Below are 18,981 nucleotides of genomic sequence, written 5' to 3' on the forward strand. Positions count from 1 at the left end.
GTGTGCCCTATGCACACAGTGAGGGACCCTCCCCATCCCCTTATCTGTATGCCAGCTCTGAGTCTTTTTTTTTTTTTTAAAGATTTATTTATTTACTTATTTGAAAGTCAGTTACACACAGGAGGAGAGAGGGAAGTCTTCCATCTGCTGGTTCACTCCCCAACTGGCTGCAACGGCCAGAGCTGTGCTGATCAGGAGCCAGGAGCTTCCTCCAGGTCTCGCATGTGGGCGCAGGCCTGCTTTCCCAGGCCACAGCAGAGAGCTGGATGGGAAGTGGAGCAACCAGGACTTGAACCAGTGCCCATATGGGATGCGGCACTGCAGACGGCGGCTTTACCCGCTATGCCACAGCGCTGGCCCCCAAGTCTTCCTCCTCTTCTTCAGGAGCCAGGCCCTGACTAGTTCAGTCCCTCTGAGGGCCTGCTGTGAATGGGGCATGGGCCTGGGCCTAGGTTGGGCAGGCAAAGTCCTGACCTCCAGGGCCAGAGAAGAGGGACTTCTTGTTCCCGCGGACACTTGTGCGGCACCGTCAGAGATGCTCAGAGGCTGAAGGCGTCCCATGATTTATTGACAGAGAAGCAGAACACAGGTACAGAAGCGAAGAGGCTGTGGGGACAGCTATGGACCATCCTGACATAGTCCCCTAGCTCCAGGGGGCGCCAGAGTGGCCACATAGCTCCAGACATCACAGGCACTTCAGGGGGTCTCAACAGCTCACTATTCAAGCCTTTTGGATCCAGTGGTACAAAGAGGCAGGGCAGACTGGAGTGTGGAGGCGCTCCAGCTGTAGGAAGCACACAGTATTTGAGAAAGGTTGTGACCGTCTCAGGGACACTGGGCCTTTGCACACTCGCCTGCAGTTTCCGCCTCTAGATACACTCCTGCTACACAGTTCTATGGGGCAGAGAGTCTGGAATGGGTGGGGCCACAACACCCCCACTCAGGCCCCTCCAGAGACTGTTTCCTTGGAGAAAGGGCTCATTGCAAACCAGGGGCTAAGAGCAGAGCCCTGGGAGAGGCGGACTGAGCCCTTGCCAAGGAGTTGATCCTACCCCAGTCAGACAGCTCCACTGAAGAGCCAGCCTCCCCTGCGATCCAATTACAGTATCAATAGCAGCGTACTCGGGTACCTCTCAGACAGCAGAGGACTGGAAGGGCACTGCGCTCACAGACGTGGAGGAGAGGACCCCGGCCCTGCACCCCACCTTCTTTGCTTGAGGAAAGTTCATCTGAGGAGCTCAGCACAGGCCAGAGGGTACAGGGAGGGCACCCTTTCTTTTCATCGTGTCCTTGGTTAAAAGGGCAGAGCAAGAAAATGGGCCTGTCTGTGTTCCAACTTTGCACTTGATCTTGGGCCAGCTTCTCAGGAAAGCTGTCGCCCCCTCCATCAAGAACTAGCCAGAGTCGCAGATGTGCCAAGGTTGGTGCCCCTGGCTCTATGGCTCTCTCAGGCCAAGGAGAGTAGTTTCCAGAGCCCTCAGCTGTGGCACTTTGTCAGGTGTGAAGGGGGTGCCCAGTGAGGGAGCCACGAGGGACAGATGTGGCCTCCACCTACCCTTCCATCCAAATCATAGTAGTTCTGCACCACCTTTAACTGCCTGCCCGCAGCCCTACCAGTGCAACACTGGGCCAGCTGGAAGCAGAAGGGGTGGGGGGAAGGTGACAGTGGGCCTCAGGACCACTGGCAGGCACAGTCGGTGGGCTCCTGCACCGTGTAGGGCACCCAGGTGGCGTTGGTGGCACAGAAGAGCTGCACAGAGCGTCGCTGCAGCCCCACCTCTCGGCAGCACTTGCAGAAGCGGGCGTACGTGTTGATGTTGTGGTTGTAGATGCTGGCAGACGGGCACCTCCCATCGCACGAGACGAGGTTCACCTGGAGAAGGCGGGCTGGTGAGGCAGCGCACCCCCCACCACTCCTCCCACCCCTTCGCCCTCAGCGCGCAGGTACCACGCACAGGGGCGTCGCTCCCCGCCTCCTTCCTCCCCTTCGCCCCTAGAGCGTAGGTACCACGCACAGGGGTGTCGTTCCCCGCCACCTTCACCCCCAGCGCGCAGGTACCACGCACAGGGGTGTCGTTCCCCGCCACCTTCACCCCCAGCGCGCAGGTACCACGCACAGGGGCGTCACTCCCCCCCCCTCCACCTTCGCCCCCAGCGCGCAGGTACCACGCACAGGGGTGTTGCTCCTGCAGTCGTTCTTGCGGATGGTCATGCGGATGGTCACCTTCTTGCAGGAGCGTCCGTCCTCCTTACCTGGGGGGACAGGGGCCGGGGCAGCTGTGGCAGCAGTGAGTCATGCTGGTGGTGGTGGTGGTGGTGGGGTCCTCCTAGCGTCAGTGCTCATGCGTGACTGCCTCTGCCCAGTGCCCTGGAAGGAGGTGGAATCCACCGGGGAAGGCAAAGACAGAGCAGTGAGAGCAAGGGCCACAGAGGACAGGCTAGCTGCGTGCCCTGGGCCACTCTGTGCTAGGAAAGAGGGGCACACGCGGCCCCTCCAACCCAGCCTCGGTGCCCCCGTATCTAACCCCTGCTGAGGACCTGGGCCGGGTCTGTGTCCTTCTCGGGGCTTTGGTTTTCCGAGAGGGCTTCTAGCATGAAGGCTCTGCCCTTTCCTGAATGGCATTCCCAGGGCCTAGTGCTCGCTTCATGCAGAGGTGTGCTCGGTTCTGTGTGTATCCACCGGGCCCAGGATTTGCTGCCCTGCAGAGCTGTCCCGTGCTGGACGCTGATGAAGAGCATGGGGCCTCCTCGGCCTAACCCACACCTCTCTCAGACAACTGATCGTGCGGCTCATCTCCCAGCAAGGCCCTTCCTGATCCCACCCCGTCCCCTCTGAAGCCTCCGTTGTTTTTGCCCAGGGCGCCAGCACTGTCCTACCCGAGATGTCTGTAATGACATGGCTGAAGTGTGAGCTGCACGAGTCCCTTTCACGGTTTCCTGAGTTCTGTTCTCACTCTGTGGAAATACTCACTTCACACCTGAATACAGAGCCACAATTTTGTGGTGTTGTTCTTGATGCAAGCCCCCAGCTGACATCAAACCAGTGCCACCCCCCCACACTATATATTTCACTTGTTCTCTGTCGCTCCTTGGGCCTTGCTTATACTGTATGTAGTATCCACAGGTATGTGTAGCACTTGACAAACATTTGCCAGATGCATAAACTTGCCCACCAAGAATGGGGTGATCTCCTTTCTCCGGGCCTTGGGGCTACCCCACAGAGGTTTCCCACCGGCTAGATGGCTGCTGCATAGAACTAATCAACTGGGGCCAGCACTGTGGCATAGTGGGTAAAGCCAGTGCCTGCAGTGCCAGCATCCCCTATGGGCACTGGTTCAAGCCACTCTACTTCCAATCCAGCTCTCTGCTATGGCCTGGGAAAGCAGTGGAAGATGGCCCAAGTGCTTGGGCCCCTGCACCCATATGGGAGACCCAGAAGCAACTCTTGGCTTTGGATTGGCGCGGCTCCAGCCGTTGTGGCCATTTGGGGAGTGAATCAGATGGAAGACCTTTCTCTGCCTCTCTGTAACTCTGCCTTTCAAATAATAAGTCTAAAAAACTAACCCACTTAGTCCTCTGTCTCTGTGCCCTGGCCCGCTGAGCCCCAGACCACGAATGGCTGAGTGACCAACAGAGCAAAGCGGTGCAGGCATTGATGGGCACCAGCTGAGCAGGTACTGAAGCATTCCCATGCAAGCCCAGGGTTTGTGCTTGCTACCCAGCATGCACTGTGGGCCAAGTGGCCTTTGCCCTCCCCCAACCCCACCTCTAGAGCTTGGGCCACCTAGCAGAAGGAGCATGGTTGGAAACAGCAAGGCAGCTGCCCACTTCCAGTGCCGTGGGCCTTTGAGAGGAGTACCTGGGTGGCAGTGGACACTAACCCATGGAGAAGAGACAGGGCTAACAGGGACCACAGGAAACAGGGTCCCTAGGGAACCTGGGAAGAGGGACATGGGTCACAGGTCACACAGGGCCATGTGGGATGTTCAGGGAATGTGAGGTTGTAGGCCTGGATCAGCCAATGGCCCTGAGCCCAGTTTCCTTGGAGCCAAATTCACCAAGGACAGGGTCAGAGCGCCCTAGGAGGAGGGCATGCATGAGGTGACATGCACACACAATTGAGGGGGTGGAGCTGGAGGCTCAGTGTTCAGGGCTCCAGGAGCCAGGGATAGGACAGATGCACCGAGTTTTCTCTCTGACTCAGCCGGGCACCCGGCTCCACCCATGGCCAGTGCTCCACACCACCAGAGAGAATTCCTGTGACGAGTAGCAGGAGATAGCAGCGTGACCCAGTAACCTCCTGAATGCAATGTCCTCTGTCTCCAGCTAGAGGCAGAGGCCTTATATTGGGACAAGGGTGTGCTCATAGCCTCTGGTCACTTGCATACTTGTGCCAGTGCCCCCCATCTACCTTAGGTGGAGGGGTCATCATTTATCTACTCACCCCTGAAGAGCTGCTACCCTAGGTGCCAGGCACAGGGCCCTGTGACCCCTGATAATGGCACCCTACTCCCTGTCAGCACCCTTGGCCCTGGGCGCCCAACCATGCTCACTCACATGTCCTGCAGCATCCTTCCAAGGAAGGCACCACGGAACCCCCAACCTGGAAGGAGAGGAGGGGGAGGGAGTTGGGGAGACTCCTGTCTTGGGCCAGGAGCCAAGATCCCAACAAACAGCAAAAGGAGTCCCAGAGTCTTGACTGTGCCTCCCGTGATGCCCTGCTGAGCAGGGGCAGATGGGCCCCTGGGTATGCCAGGTGTGAGTCTCTGATTTCTTGGGACAACTGGCACCATGGCTGCCAGCAGCCCCCAGCAAAGCTGAAACATTGAACTTGGGCAAAGGTGGTGCAGTGCCTCCATTTCTTCCATGAGTAGTGCCACCCCCTCAGAGGGTCAGGGAAGGAGGGGTGTGAGGCTGACCCACTTGGGTGAGTGGCCTGGACTCTATTACCTTTTTCCCATCTCTAAAATGGAGGCAAAATCCCTCACAGCTCTGCTCCTCTGCGGTGAAAGGGATAAAACAATGGACTGTAAGTAAGAATGCACATGCGTACTTGTGTGACTCTGGGAGCACGTGTGATATCACATGTGGGCGTGTATGATCGTGTGTGCGCATTTGCTTCCTAGAGCCGAGCCCTAAATCTTCAAATGCCCAATGTGAATCTCAGGACGCCCTTTCCCCCAGGTGTGCCACACTCACAGCTAGCTGTCCATGCTGGGTCTCAGGGGAGGGGGTTAGCCCTCCCAGGACTGACAAGGGCATGTACGTGGTACATGTGAGCAGCATTGGGTGTGCCAGTGCACGGAGTGTGCTGAGGGGGGTCCAGGTGGAGGATGTAGTCGGAGCAGAAAAGAAAAACAAATGGATGTGGGGTTGCAGTGGAGGCACAGGCTCCAGGGCACTGCTCCTCCCACATCCGCACCCAGAACCCTCCCCGACCCTGGAGACAGCCGGTGTCCCTGACCTGAGGCCATGGTGTGGGTGGGAGCGGCACTGACCTTGGCACACTCAGTCTCGTTGAGTGGGGGGCAGCTGATGGGCGAGCGGACGAGCACGGCGCCCAGGGGGGTGCTGCCGCAGTGGTGGCGTGTGCACTCCGCGATCCAGGACGCCCCAGGCTGCAGGGCAGAGTGGGGCAGAGTTGCGTGTGGCCAGATGGATGTCACAGCTCCAGCAATGGGTGCAGCCCAGGGCCTAGCAACGCTCAAGACCTTATCTGTACCCAGCCTTGGCCTGGGAGCACAGCAGGCCCCAGTCCTTGTGTCCCAGGGAACCCAGGGCGACAGGTGGTCTGTCAGGGGCAGCTTACCAAGAACAGGGATGTGGTGCCATTGGGGAAGGTGAAGAGGCAGGACACGTTCCTGCAGGAGCCGCAGCAGGCCGCCAGGTCCCTCGGGTGCTCATACTCCTGGTTCTGCAGGGCACGGGGAGGGGAGGGAAATGGCCTCAGGTCCACCCCAACCCTTCCCGCTCCATGTCTGCTCATCTCCACGTGAGCCCCTTGTGAGTGCTCCCTCATGTCTTAGACGGGCAGGTCTTCCGAGATAGCTGCCCTGGGGCTCCCTTCCTGCGGCTGGAGCTGACGACAGTGTCTTCAGTGATTAAGGGGCAGGTTTGGGGTTCAGAGAGACTTTACTGTGAGTCTGGGTTCCTGTGGGACTTTTGAAAAAGGAAACCTCAATTTTTCTCACCCAAAATAAAGGAAAAATTGAGCTGTTAATTCAGCTAGTACGTGTGTAGCACAGACCAGAAGCCTGTCACCGTCTTGGGCACTACACACGTACAGCAGCACAGCAAATGGCAACAACACAAGTGCACAAACCAGGATAGGGCATGGCCCAGGCATTCAGCAGGTGCATTAGCGATGTGCTTCATCAGGCCCGGAATCTTCCCCCCGGCTCTTCTTGTTCCCACTCTGGCCGCTAGAGGGCTCCCCGATGCCTACTCTCTAAACTTGTCTGGGGGGCTGGGGCAGACTCCAGTCTACCAGGCAGGCCCCTGACCCGCGCCTTACCGCCTCACAGTGGACGTCACACAGCACAGAGGTGGTATTGATCTGGTAGAAGCTGGTGAGGGGGTCAAGTGTGTCGGTGCAGCGGGAGGTGTGGCACACACCATCTGCCGAGAGCTCCACCACCGTCTGGCCCGGCTGCATCACTCCCAGCTCACGGCTCAGACACACGGGGGCCTTCACTGGAGGGCGTGCAAGGCGGCAGCGGTCATCAAGAGCCCCGCCCCTGGCAGGCCGGCCCACCCGGGGCCCCGCCCCACTCACCGCACTCGTACTTGGCGCAGCCACACACGTTCTCCTCGCTGTGCATGAACTCCTCGTCCAGCTGGGACTTCTCCCACTGGGGGGTGGGGCAGAGGCAGGCAGGTCAGCTCCCTCAGCAGCACTCTGCCCCCTGCAGGGGATGGGGTGGGGCCTGGGACCCCGGGAAGCTCAGTCTCACGCCCACAAAGCCTCCCTACTGGGGAGTGTAAGTCCTCCCGCCCCCCACCAGGCGATGGGCACACTGCTTCCCCGTGGTCACCCGTTCCCAGGAGAAGAGGCACCCTGGGGTGGGGGCACAGTGAGAGGAAGGGTGCTGGGACGGGCTGAGGCGCACAGAATCCAGGAAGTGACGGACACTGAACACCACGCCGCAGAAGGTCTTCTTTCTCCTTGCCCTGGCCTGCAGCCACTCAGCTTTGCTGGATTCCAGTCCCGGCTCTGATCTGTAGCCTCACAGCCTCAACCTTACCTTCCTTGTTCGTCAGTTACATGTGACGTTACACATAAACAGCCCAGTAAACAGCAGTTGCTGTCTTAATTACCCTGCCGCCACCACCCTTCTCACTGTCCCTGCTACCCTCGTGCCAGCTCCTGGTCCCTTATCCTCGCACGTCTTTGAAGCCTGAGCTCCATAAAGGATGGTGGCAGAGCTTGAGACAAGAATTCCAACTCGCACCCCAGGACTGCGCACCCCTCCGGGGAGGGGCAGGTCTCCGTACCAGATGGCACTGGGGCACCGGGATCGTGTCACAGTCACACTCTGAAAAAGAAGAGTGGGACCCGCCTCAGCAGGGACGACCGGGGAGGTCCTCTGGGCCTCCCTAACCCCTTGCTGCAGGTGCAGCCCCTCCGGTGGCAGCCCCAGCTGGCAGTAGGGGGCGCATGGAGGTGACAGCAGCTTGCTTGGGTGGGCAGTGATGGCCGAGCTCCCCACTGAATGTGGAGCAAGGATGAACAGGCAGCTGGATCACTCACAGGATTCCGCTCCTGGCTGGGATTCATCTTTCCTGCACCCCCTCCTCGGAGCCTACCCGAGAGGTGCGGCCTCTCCAGGAACAAACAGGGCGAGGGTGTCTGTTCAGACCTGCACTTCCCAAATGTGCCCCAGCAAACTCAGGCCAAGTTCCCGGCTGTGGGGCGGCACCACTGGCAAGCTCAAGGGTGGAGAGCTCCATGAAGCCCCTCCGGGTCACTCATGCATGCAGCAAATAGTTCTAAGCACCGACTATGTGCTAAGCTTTGCTCTGGGGAAATAGTCATACATAAAATCCTAAATCCCCAGCCCTCATGAAGTTTATATTCTCGGGAGGCCTGGAAAAGAAGCAACACATCCAGAGGCAAAGCAGAGCTGTCAGCTCCTTGTTGGAGACAACACTGGTGTATGAAGCTCGCTGACTTTCATTATTGGTCCTTGGCACACCCAGGAGCCACCCAGAAGGAGGGTCCTGGAGCAGCGACTCACCGCAGGACTTGTAGGGGCAGCAGCGGTCCGGGCTCCACACCTCCACCAGGGCCGTGCCCCGGCCACACTGCACTTGGGGGCAGCGGAAGCTCTCACACACTGTGGGGGAGGGGCAGCAGGTGACATCACTCACAGGCCCTATGACCACAAATCCCCAGATATGCACCACTGGCTCCAGAGGGGGCACCTCCCTGCTCCCCCAACCCTTCCAGGGCTGGGCTCTGGAGTCTCCCCATGGAGCCACTTCTGCTCCTGAGATGCGAACTGAACAAGCTTTCTTTATCACTTGTCTAGTTCGGGCCATTCCGCTGCAGTGACAGAAAACCAGCTGACCCAGGTGCTTTACATACGCCACCTCTAGCCTTCACAGCAGCCTTCTACCCACTGGGTCACTCCCCACGGGCCTGCAAGAGCCAAGGTCGACTAGGCCAAAGTCTGGAGCCCCGTCCAGGTCTCCCGTGCTGCCTCCCAGGGTGTGCCTTAGCAGGCAGCTGGGTCGGAAGAAGAGCTGGCACGCAAACGCAGGCACTCTGCTAGGGATCCCCAGCAGCCATGCTAACCACTGTGCCCACGTCCACCCTCGTTAGCACCATTTTACACACAAGCAGCCGTAACTGACTGACTCTGCCTGTACTTACTCCATGTTCTCAGGCAGAGAAACGTGGAAAGGACCTGGAGTGAGAGAGGCTCGAGGAGGAGGAGGAGGGGTGACAGGAGAAGCGGAGAGAAGAGGGGACAGCTAACTTCAGCTCAGACCAGCTTTTCAACACTGATAGGTGCCCTTTGGCACCTCAAGGGGAGCTGCCAGTCGGCTCCCGGCGAGGCGTGGCCAGGTCATTTGGAGAGCTCTCAGGGGAGCCCACGTGGTTTTCTAGCTAGTTCTTGACACTGAACCAATCAGGCTTGCTCTGGGGGCACTGGGGCCCTCACCTACACTTCTCTGTGCAAGTGAGGGTCACCTCCCATTCTCCTGCAGTCGGCATGCAAAGCAATTTTTCTAAATTTAATATTTAAATATAACCATTTTGTTCACTTTCATCTAGGTTACTTGAAGTCTGTAATGCTAGCAGTACTTAATATTCCTGCATAGCACATAGCATACCAGGCTCCTATGAACACAGTCCGTACTGTGTTAGGTGCTAGACACATAGTAGGTGCTCTGTCAAGGTACTGTTAGCATAGTCCAGAACGTCCATCACACATGCAGGTACTATGTCAAGTAAATGTCAGAAAGGACCTGCCTATGTTCATCATTGCAAGAGAAAAGGCCTTCTGGGATACAGGTCCTGTGGTCACACAGTGGCAAAGGGAACCGGACACAGGGCCCTTGGTCAATCAGAGAATGGGGGATTTTATCAGTGCTGGGGGTATGGTAGGGACCTAAGCATTTTCCCTTAATCCACACCTCTTCTGGCCCTTGGGGATGTCCATGGCCCCCTCCATCTCCCACCATCCAGCTCCCACAGCATGGTCCAGCTCGTCTGTTCCTGGCCTCAGCTGGCTATGGCGCCTTTCAAAGCTCACCACCCAGGAGCTTCCTGTTGAGCGCTCGTGGGTCCTGGAATGAGGACTTTGGGGCGGGCCCCAGAGCCCCATCCCTCCACGTGACCAGCGGAGACTCACCACACTGGTACAGAGGGCAGCAGAGCTCCGTGGTGTTCCTGTGCACAGTGAGCGCCTCCCCTTCCTGACACTCAGGGATGGGGTCTGGACAGTCGCCACAGGCTGGTGGGAGAGAGGGGGGTCACCCGTGTAACAGAAGCGCAGGTGGCCGGGCTGACAGGAGCCAAGGTAACAGCAGTGTATCATGGTCCGCGTGGCCTGCCCTGCAGCCAGGACCTGGTGGGCTTCCTCGGGTCCCCACACTGCCTCATCCTGCCCGAGCACTGGCTACCTCCCATGAAGGCCCCTGGGCCTGCCTTCCAGCCGCCCAGGGAAGCAGGTGTGAGGCGGGCCAACCTACCGCAGAAGTAAGAGGTGCAGCACGAGTCCCCCAGGCGGCCCGCGATCAGGGTCTGGTCCTCGCGGCAGCTCGGGACCTGCTCTGCCTCACACTGATCTGGGTCACACTCTGGAGGAGACGGAGCTTAGGCACAGGGTCCGGAACCTGCCCGGCCCTGCTGGGCCTGTACCCTGGCTCGGTCCAGTCTCTAGCCAGAAAACAGTCCCCAGAACAGTCTGTTCTCCCTCCCCTAGGCCACGTCCCACCCCGACCGGGGGCCTCTCACCACAGCTGTAGCTAGGGCAGCAGGAGTCCTCCTGGAAGTGGGTGAGGAGTCGGTGGCCAGGACGGCAGGTGGGTGCCAGGCCCTCACACACAGTCTGGTTGCACACTGGCCAGGTGACACATGGCCTGTCACCTGGAGGCCAGGGCAGCCCTGCCACGCTCCAGCGCTGCCCACCCCCTGGCCATCTTGCCTCATTACTCCCCCCAGACCCAGGGCCCATACTCCCGGAAGCTCTGAAGGTCACCCAGAGGACCAGGACAGGGACAGAGGTGCACTAAGAGCTGAGGACCATGGAGATGAGCCAAGCCCCGGGCTCTTTCTAAACCAGTTCACTCATGCAGTTCTCACTAGCACCGAAAGGGGGTGCCCTTTACAGCCTAATGTTTCAGGAGGATGAGAATCCAGGGAAGCATAGAGGATGTTAACTGATTTGCCTGAGGTCGCAAAGCTACAGGTGGTGAAGAGCCAGCCAGGCTGTCTATGCCTTAAGCACCGCCCCCGTGGGCTCCCACGATTCAGCTCCTGTCCCGCAGCTCATCCCGCATACAGAGCTGTTGTGTTTCCCACCATGAAGGTTGGTGGCAGGGTAGAGCCTTTCACCTGTCCTACAGGCGAGGGCGGCAGAAGAGAAGGGCAGTGGGGACTCACCGCACACAGTCCCCAGGCAGCAAGGGTCCTCGGTGGGCATGAGCAGGGCCACCTCCCCAAAGCGTGGGCAGCTCTCAGGGCGGGGGCCGGGGCAGTCCAGGTCCACTGAGACGATGGTGTCTGGGGCTTGGCACTGGTGCTGGCAGCAGCCACTGAGAGAGCTGTTCCAGGTCTCCCCCAAGGCCCGTGGCACCCCAGTGCTGTCGGTGCAGGCTGCGGTGGGGGAGGGCACGGAGGTGCGTGGGGGACTGAGGAAGGGGGAAGACCCAGACATTGCAGGCTAGTTCCCCCTAGGGCACTGACCACCCTCCAAGCAGACCTGGAGGGATGCAGCTGGGTGTCGGCCATGGGCAGCAGGACGGCAAAGGGGGCACCAGGGCAAGGCCAGCCTGGGGGCGGGGGTCACCTACCACACTTGTCGTCAGGGACGCAGAGCGCCGCGTGGCGCCGGTGCAGGAGGGTGCCCTCCGAGCACACGCAGCCCTCGCCCAGCACCTGGCACTGCTCCGGGTCCAGCGGGCCCAGCACCCCATCCTGGCAGGTTTCAGGGGGCTCGCAGGCTGCCACACACGCCTGGTAGGTGGAGTTGCTGGGGCACAGGAAGGCTGCAGGGGCACAGCAGGCACCAGGCCTCGCTCAGACCCCAGGCGGGGCCCCCTCCCCATTAAAAGCAGGAAGTGGGGGGTGCAGAGCAGCAGCGCCAGTCAGGCAGCTTGATGGTGTCACCTGCTCCCTCTAGGGCAGGCAGCGCTCAGCAAAGTGCGGCCCCTCCACAGACCCAGCTGCTGTTGGCCTCTACAAATCAAGTTCCACTGGAGCACAGCCATGACCGTTTGTTAGCTGCTTGTCCACATGGGTTTGCCCAAGGGTTGGGTCAAGTTGAGTCCTGACAGAAGCCTGGCTCCACTCGCAATTGCAGCTTTCTGCTAATGTGCACCCTGGGAGGCAGCAGATGGCTCCTGCCACCCACGTAGGGGACCTGGGTTGAGTCCCCGGCTCCTGACTTCAGCCTGGTTCACTCGGATTATGGTTGGTATTTGGGAGTGAACAAGCAGATGCAAGATCTGTCTCTGTCTCTTTCTATCACAAAGAGTTAAGTGGAAGGAACTAATGTTTACTGGCCAACATGGTGGGCACGTGTGCCATGTCTCCCGTCATCTTCAAGACCGTTCTACAAGGGAGCTGTCCCCATTTTACTAAGAGACCCCATGAACTTAAATGCCAAATTAAAATAAGTATTCATTAACTTAATATAGATAATAAATTTGTTAATATAAAATATTTATGTATTTTACATATACTATACATATTTATAAACTTTTAGTTAACATGAATAGACAGGTGAATGATTAAACCTGGGAAAGCCAATACTTGAACTTGGATCTGGAGCCTTTTACTTCCTAACAAGAGATAGGACGATAGCAGCAGTGGAGGAGACCCCCGCATCCCCCACTCACGGCAGTAGTCGGAGCGCCGCCACTCAATGCACACGTGGAACTTGTGGCACATAGCCACGTACACGGTCAGTGCCACACAGGGCTGCTGCACGTACTTCGTGTCCCGGATCCACAGCTCACAGAAGGACTCCGGGGAGACCTGGGCGTGTGCATCAGGCAGTGCTGCCTACTCTGGCACCCCCACCCCAGGCCCAGCTCCTCCCAGTCCTGCTATCCTGAGCCTCTGTCGGTAGCTCTGCACCCCCCCCCCCCAGCCTGGGCATCTCCCTCTGGCACGTACAAAGTGGTGGCAGGCACTGAAGGTGCGATTGGACACCATGCGAAGGCAGGGAGAGCAGTCAGCCGTGGCACAGCTGTCTGGGCGGAATCGAGTCTGGCCCACGGAGGTCAGAGAGCTGGGCACCTGCCAGCTCTCCAGAAAGGGCGCAGGGTCCTCCGCCTCCCCCACCACGGAGCCGTCCTGCAGGGTGAGGTCATTGGCTGGGTCTCCATCGCAGATGCCTGCAACGGGCAGAAGAACCCCACAGCCATCACCACCAGCGCCACTCCCAGATTCCTGGTCCTCACTCTGCGTGTTCCTCACAGCAGTCCCCAGAGGCAAATGGCAGCATTATCCTCATTTTCTTGATGAAGTGAATGAGGCACAGAGAAACTAAGAAGCCTGCTGTATTGGAAAATACAGAAGTATTGTTCTTGGTAATATACAGCAAAGTATTTAGGGATTAAGGGATGCAGTTTGAACTCCCTTTCAAATCACTCAGAAAAATATATGTGTGTATATATATATATTGCATATGCATATGTAAACGTGTATGAGAAAGTATTTCAAATTCACAACAATGAAATTAAAAGATAATTGATTTTTGGCTCAAGCATTTTGAAACCCATGCATATGAGGGATCTTTGTAAAGTCCATGGGAAATCCGTGTTGTGAAAAAATGATGCATGGATTTCAACACTTTTACACTAAGTAAACTTCTCTTTTAATTCTGTGTTTTTTCCAGGCACTTTCTGAGGTATAGAGAGAAGCAAGTGAGACAACATGTGAATGAACAATCAGTAAATCTGGACAAAAGATACACAGGCGTCCCTTACACTATTTTTGCAACTTCTAAGTTTGGCAATGTATCAAAACAAAAAGCTACCCCAGAGAATCGCTAGCCAGCTACAATGCCTGCTCACTCTTGTTGGTGATCAGCCTAGCTAGTCCAGCCTCCCTTCCAGTCGGGTGAGACATGGGACGGAGTTCCGGCATGTGGAGTATGAGTGGAGCTGAGGGGAACAGCTTGCATACCCTGTCTGTGAAGATGTCCCAACTGTCTACTCTTCTGTAGACTTGGAAGCCCGAGTTGAAAACGGCAGAGTTCCAAGATGGAAGAAGCCTGGAAATTTATGTGTGCCGGGGATAACCCGTCATTGTGTTAAGGCACTGAGGTGGGGGTGGGGTGGTTTATCCTTAACAGCTTCTAACACTGAGCTTCCAGCTTCATCTCATGCACAGTCCACACTCTCCAGAAACACGTTTCCCTGGGGCCAGCACTGTGGTATAGCAGGTAAAGCCACCGCCTGCAGTGCCGGCATCCCATATGGGCACCGGTTTGGATCCCGACTGCTCCACTTCCAATCCAGATCTATGTGGCCAGGGAGAGCAGTGGAAGATTGCCCAAGTCCTTGGGTCCCTGCACCCGCATGGGAGACCTAGAAGCTCCTGGCTCCTAGCTTTGGAAGGGCCCAGCTCCAGTCTTTGCAGTCATTTGGGGAGTGAACCAGCAGGTGGAAGATCTCTTTGTCTCTGCCTTTCTGTTTCTCTTCAAGTAAATAAATCTTTAAAATGAGAAACATGCTTCCCTGCCCACGCTTTGGCTGAGCTGCTTTCTCAGACGGCCCTCCTGCAAGGGCGCCTCAGATGTAGCCAACGTGACCTTGCTGATTCTGTGACACACTTGCTGGTGTGGTGTGCATGTTTTGCTGAGTGCATACTCTTTTCCCTTTAGATTCTCACTGATCTCAGAATTCCCCTTGTTAGCTCCTAGGGTGCCCAGGATATCAGGTGTTCGTTCCAAAAAATAGAGATGTACGGGATCTGGCTCCACTCTGCCAGCTGCAGCCACCAGTTCTGTGAATGTGAAGCCTGATGGGAGACAAGACTCTGAGATGTCAGTAGTGGTCCCGATGGTCACATCTGGGGTCTTGGCTTTGAGTCACCAAGGGCTGTCCTAGGGAGGGGCTGAGCCACCAGGCTCCCGATGACCACAGAGCTCTTTGCCATAGATGAAGAGAAGAAACAGTGAGGAAAGGGTGGTGGCAGGTGCCTGGGTAAGAAGTGTTTGCGTCAGTAAAATGGAAGCTCCAGCGAGCAGGCACTGTGTGTGTTTTGCCCCCATTGACTTGTACACAGTAAACATGCAGACAGAGGAAGGAGCATGGAGCTGGCTCTCACGAGGTCGTGCATGCGTAGGGTTTTGAATGCGGGGCACGGATGTAGATGAGCATAAGGGTGCAGGTGGAGGAGGAAGAGGGTGTGAGAGGCAAGTGCTTCTACCTTACCCACCGGCGTGACCATGGCACTGGGTCGTGGAGTACAGCCCACACCTGGACACCTCCTGCACTTCTTTTCCTAACTCAACACATCCAGTCCCCCAGAGGATCTTGCTGAAGCTATGCCAGGGTCTGAAGAGCAGCTCCTCTGCTCGGGCAAGCCACTTGGCATCTCAGAACCCCCGTCTTTAGTTCAGTGGGGGAGACTGACAGCTCCCTCTCAGGGCTGCTGCGTGGATGAACTGGAGTAGGTGAGATCAGTGTGCAGGTGCTCTGTGAAGTGCCCAGGCACAGGCAGACAGGGAGGCTTGTCTGGCATGAGGCGGCCGTCAGGGAAGCTGACAGGCAATCCTGGCTGGGACAGAGCCCTGCACCATCTCTGTTGGTGGCTTCAACCCCAGGACATGGACATTAGGTCTCCCCGCCATGGCAGCTCTGCTGCTCCCACCTCTGGCCTGGCGCCCTGTCCCAGTGTATGGGAGCAGAGGTGGGCCTGGGAAGCATTCCCCTCCCCCCAGCTGGGGCCCTCCTCACCACACAGGCCACGGCCCTGGGCCTTGCTGGCTTTGCTGGCCTCCAGGATCATGAGTCCCGAGCTGTGAAGCCACTGGATCTGGATGTGTGAGGGTGTCCGGATCACGTACATGTGGCCCGTGTCTTCAATCCTGAACCCATACCTGCTCACAGGGGGCCACACAGCCTGCGAGTCCACAGTCACCTTGGGAGATGGAATGGGTTCCATGTGAACACAGCTTGCTCATCCATCCATTCATCTGCCCAGCCACCCCTCTGACAGACAGACATCAGACACCTGCTGTGTGCTGGGCTCTGCTTCGGGCATGTGCAGCCCAGACACCATGCAAGGTAGCATGCGGGAATTCTGAACATACTTTTATGACCAAAACCGAGACACAAAGCAGGGGCAGGCTGTGTCTCGATACACAAACATTAGTCCTGAGCCTCTCCGATCCTCCCTTCCTTTCCCGATATGTTCAGATCATTTCTTCTGGGAGATTTGCCCTGAATCCCTAGCCCTGGGGTTGGGCACCCCTTCTCTGGTATCTCCTTGTCTCTGGACTGGCCATTAAAACAGAATCTATTTGTCTCAACAGGATCTCCAGGTGGTTGTGAGTTTTCTGAGGACAGAAACTATGAATCATCACTGAATCCACAGAACCTGCTTCAGGGCCTGACAAATTAAGACTCAGTATTTGTTAAACACATAACACACGCTCATTCTCATAACTTCAAGCTATGGCCTCCACCACATAGAATCACAAGGTTAACTTTAGGAGTACCAAGGACCATGAGTCTTATGCTTTAAAAATAGGAGAGGAAAAGATTATGATTTTTAAATATTTATAATGACTTAACCTTCTCCCTTCAAGAATCTAATTTACCCTCTTGTCTTAAAATAACCAAAAAACCCTGAAGAAATGCACGGAACAGCGGTTTTCAGACACTGAACAGTTGGAAGTACAGGGGGTAATCCCCGAGAGCCGAAAGCAAATGAGGTGAGCCTCATGACTGCAAGGTGCATTGCTCCATTTCTAGGCCACGATGCAGGGAAGAGGAACCCAAGCTGGTTTCCCCGAGTTGCACAGCAGGGGCAGGGAGTTCTGGAGGCCAAGAGAGCTAGAGTGCGCACAGCAGAATAGTGAAGGAAGGAGAAGGGGAGAGGAGTGGGGGTGGGGGCGGGCGTCTGCAGAAGAACGAATATTAATGAATGAACGTGAATGAATGAACACTCTGAACCTTCACACAAAGTTCCCCTTGGACCTTGTCCTGACCTTGTCTTGAGCTGAATACTGGTCCATGCCTGCACGTGAGAAAATTACCTGAGGCTAGGGAAAGAACCAAGTGGAAGGCGCAGAAAAATCCTGAGAGGTAACACCGGGTCGGGAATAGCTGGAGCAACCACCAGCTAGAGTAGGAAAACTCTAAATGCATAAAATAGAGGGCGGCGTGTGTGAAAGAGCATTGCTTCAATAGTGATGAATCCCATGCAGAATAGAGAGAAAAATCAAAGTTACTTGGGGCTGGCACTGTGGCGTAGGGCGAGAAGCTGCTGCCTGCAGTGCCGGCATCCCATATGGGCACTGGTTCGAGTCCCAGACGCTACACTTTTGATCCAGCTCTCGGCTATGGCCTGGGAAAGCAGTGGAAGTCTGCGGCCATTTGGGGAATGAACCAGTGGGTGGAAGACCCCCCCTCTCTTTCTGCCTCTCTGTAACCTGTGACTCTGCCTTCCAATAAATAAATAAAGTTATTCCAGCTTCACCTAATGAAGTTTACTGGCAAGTCTCAAAGAAATAAACTTTTCTAAGTAGCATAACTGTTATAAGCTCCAGAATATTTTTTTTTTTGACAGGCAGAGTGGGCAGTGAGAGAGACAGAGAGAAAGGTCTTCCTTTTGCCATTGGTTCACCCTCCAATGGCCGCCGCGGCCAGCACGCTGCGGCCAGCACACTACGCTGATCCGATGGCAGGAGCCAGGTACTTATCCTGGTCTCCCATGGGGTGCAGGGCCCAAGGACTTGGGCCATCCTCCACTGCACTCCCTGGCCACAGCAGAGAGCTGGCCTTGAAGAGGGGCAACCGGGACAGAATCTGGCACCCCGACTGGGACTAGAACCTGGTGTGCCGGCGCCGCAAGGTGGAGGATTAGCCTAGTGAGCCACGGCGCCAGCCCAGAATATTTTTTAAAAACAAAAGGATTCCCAGCACCCAGCAAGGAAATACTCACAATGTATAGGATCTAGTAAGAACTTGTCAAGTATGCCAGGAAGCAGGAAAATGCAAGCCATAAGGCAAGACGGAAATCAGAACCGACCCAAGAATGACACATGTGATAGGGTTAGCAGGCAAGGACGTAAGAAGCGGTTAGTATAACTATGGTCTGTGTGTGTAAGAAAGAAGAAAACATAAGAACATTAAGATGGGATGTGGAAGATATGAAAAGATCAAAATTAAACATCTAGAGATGAAAAACTCCATTGGATGGGATTAACAGATGTTCAGACAGTACAGGTGAAAAGATTAATAAAGACAGAACAATAGATACTATCTGAAATGAAGCATGGAAAGAAAAATGAGAAAAACAGTGAACAAAGAATTGGATCTATAGACTAACTTCAAGCATTCTGATATACATGTAATTGGAGCCCCAAAAGAAATGAATTACCAGGCACATCATAACCAAATTGCTTAGAAACAGTGATAGAAAAGTGTAACAGTAGCCAGAGAAAAAAGGGATATTATGCATGGAGGAACAAAGGTTAAAAATGACAGCAGATTTATTATCAGGAATTAGTGGGGCAAGAGACAGTGGAACTCTACAGCAGTAGTGCTCACAATAGCCAAATGTGGAAACAACCCAGATTTCCATCCACAGGTGGATGGATAAACAGATTGTGGTATTTATGCATTCAAAGGATTAAGAGTGAAACACTGTGGGCCAGAGCTGTAGCGTAGTGGGTAAAGCCAATGCCTGCAGTGCTGGCATCGCATATGGGCACCAGTTCGAGTCCCAGCTACTCCACTTCCAATCCATCTCTCTGCTATGGACTGGGAAGGCTGTAGAAGATGGTACAAGTCCTTTGGGCACCTGTACCCACGTGGGAGACCCAGAAGAAGCTCCTAGCTCCAGTTTGGTGCAGCTCCGACCATTGCGGCCAATTGGGGAGTGAACCAGCGGCTGGAAGACCCCCCTCCCCCCGCGTAACTCTGACTTTCAAATAAATAAATAAATCTTTTTTTTTTAAAAGTGAAACACTGATGCATTGCACAATGCATATGAACTTCAAAACCACGAGGCTAAGTGACAGAGATCAGATAGAAAAGCTCAAATACTGTTTGACACCTTTTATAGGA

General features: G+C 55.8%; 1 protein-coding gene across 1 annotated transcript in view; it reads right to left on the reverse strand.

The window, feature by feature from the left end:
* Positions 1-547: 547 nt before the first annotated feature.
* OTOG (otogelin) overlaps positions 548-18,981 on the reverse strand; it is a 94,633-nt gene continuing 76,199 nt past the window's right edge. The window contains exons 40-56 of the mRNA XM_051833935.2: positions 15,643-15,826; positions 12,851-13,071; positions 12,571-12,709; positions 11,524-11,718; positions 11,114-11,326; positions 10,466-10,570; positions 10,201-10,308; positions 9,861-9,962; positions 8,238-8,336; positions 7,495-7,535; positions 6,776-6,851; positions 6,515-6,693; positions 5,810-5,914; positions 5,499-5,618; positions 4,558-4,603; positions 2,174-2,253; positions 548-1,873 (exon numbers count right to left, since the gene is read on the reverse strand). Of these exons, the coding sequence (XP_051689895.2) occupies positions 1,673-1,873; positions 2,174-2,253; positions 4,558-4,603; positions 5,499-5,618; positions 5,810-5,914; positions 6,515-6,693; positions 6,776-6,851; positions 7,495-7,535; positions 8,238-8,336; positions 9,861-9,962; positions 10,201-10,308; positions 10,466-10,570; positions 11,114-11,326; positions 11,524-11,718; positions 12,571-12,709; positions 12,851-13,071; positions 15,643-15,826 (2,214 nt within the window). The 3' untranslated portion in view covers positions 548-1,672. The remainder of the gene's footprint in view (positions 1,874-2,173; positions 2,254-4,557; positions 4,604-5,498; positions 5,619-5,809; positions 5,915-6,514; positions 6,694-6,775; positions 6,852-7,494; positions 7,536-8,237; positions 8,337-9,860; positions 9,963-10,200; positions 10,309-10,465; positions 10,571-11,113; positions 11,327-11,523; positions 11,719-12,570; positions 12,710-12,850; positions 13,072-15,642; positions 15,827-18,981) is intronic.

Source organism: Oryctolagus cuniculus, chromosome 1 (assembly GCF_964237555.1).
Source record: "Oryctolagus cuniculus chromosome 1, mOryCun1.1, whole genome shotgun sequence".
Classification (NCBI taxonomy): Eukaryota; Metazoa; Chordata; class Mammalia; order Lagomorpha; family Leporidae; genus Oryctolagus; species Oryctolagus cuniculus.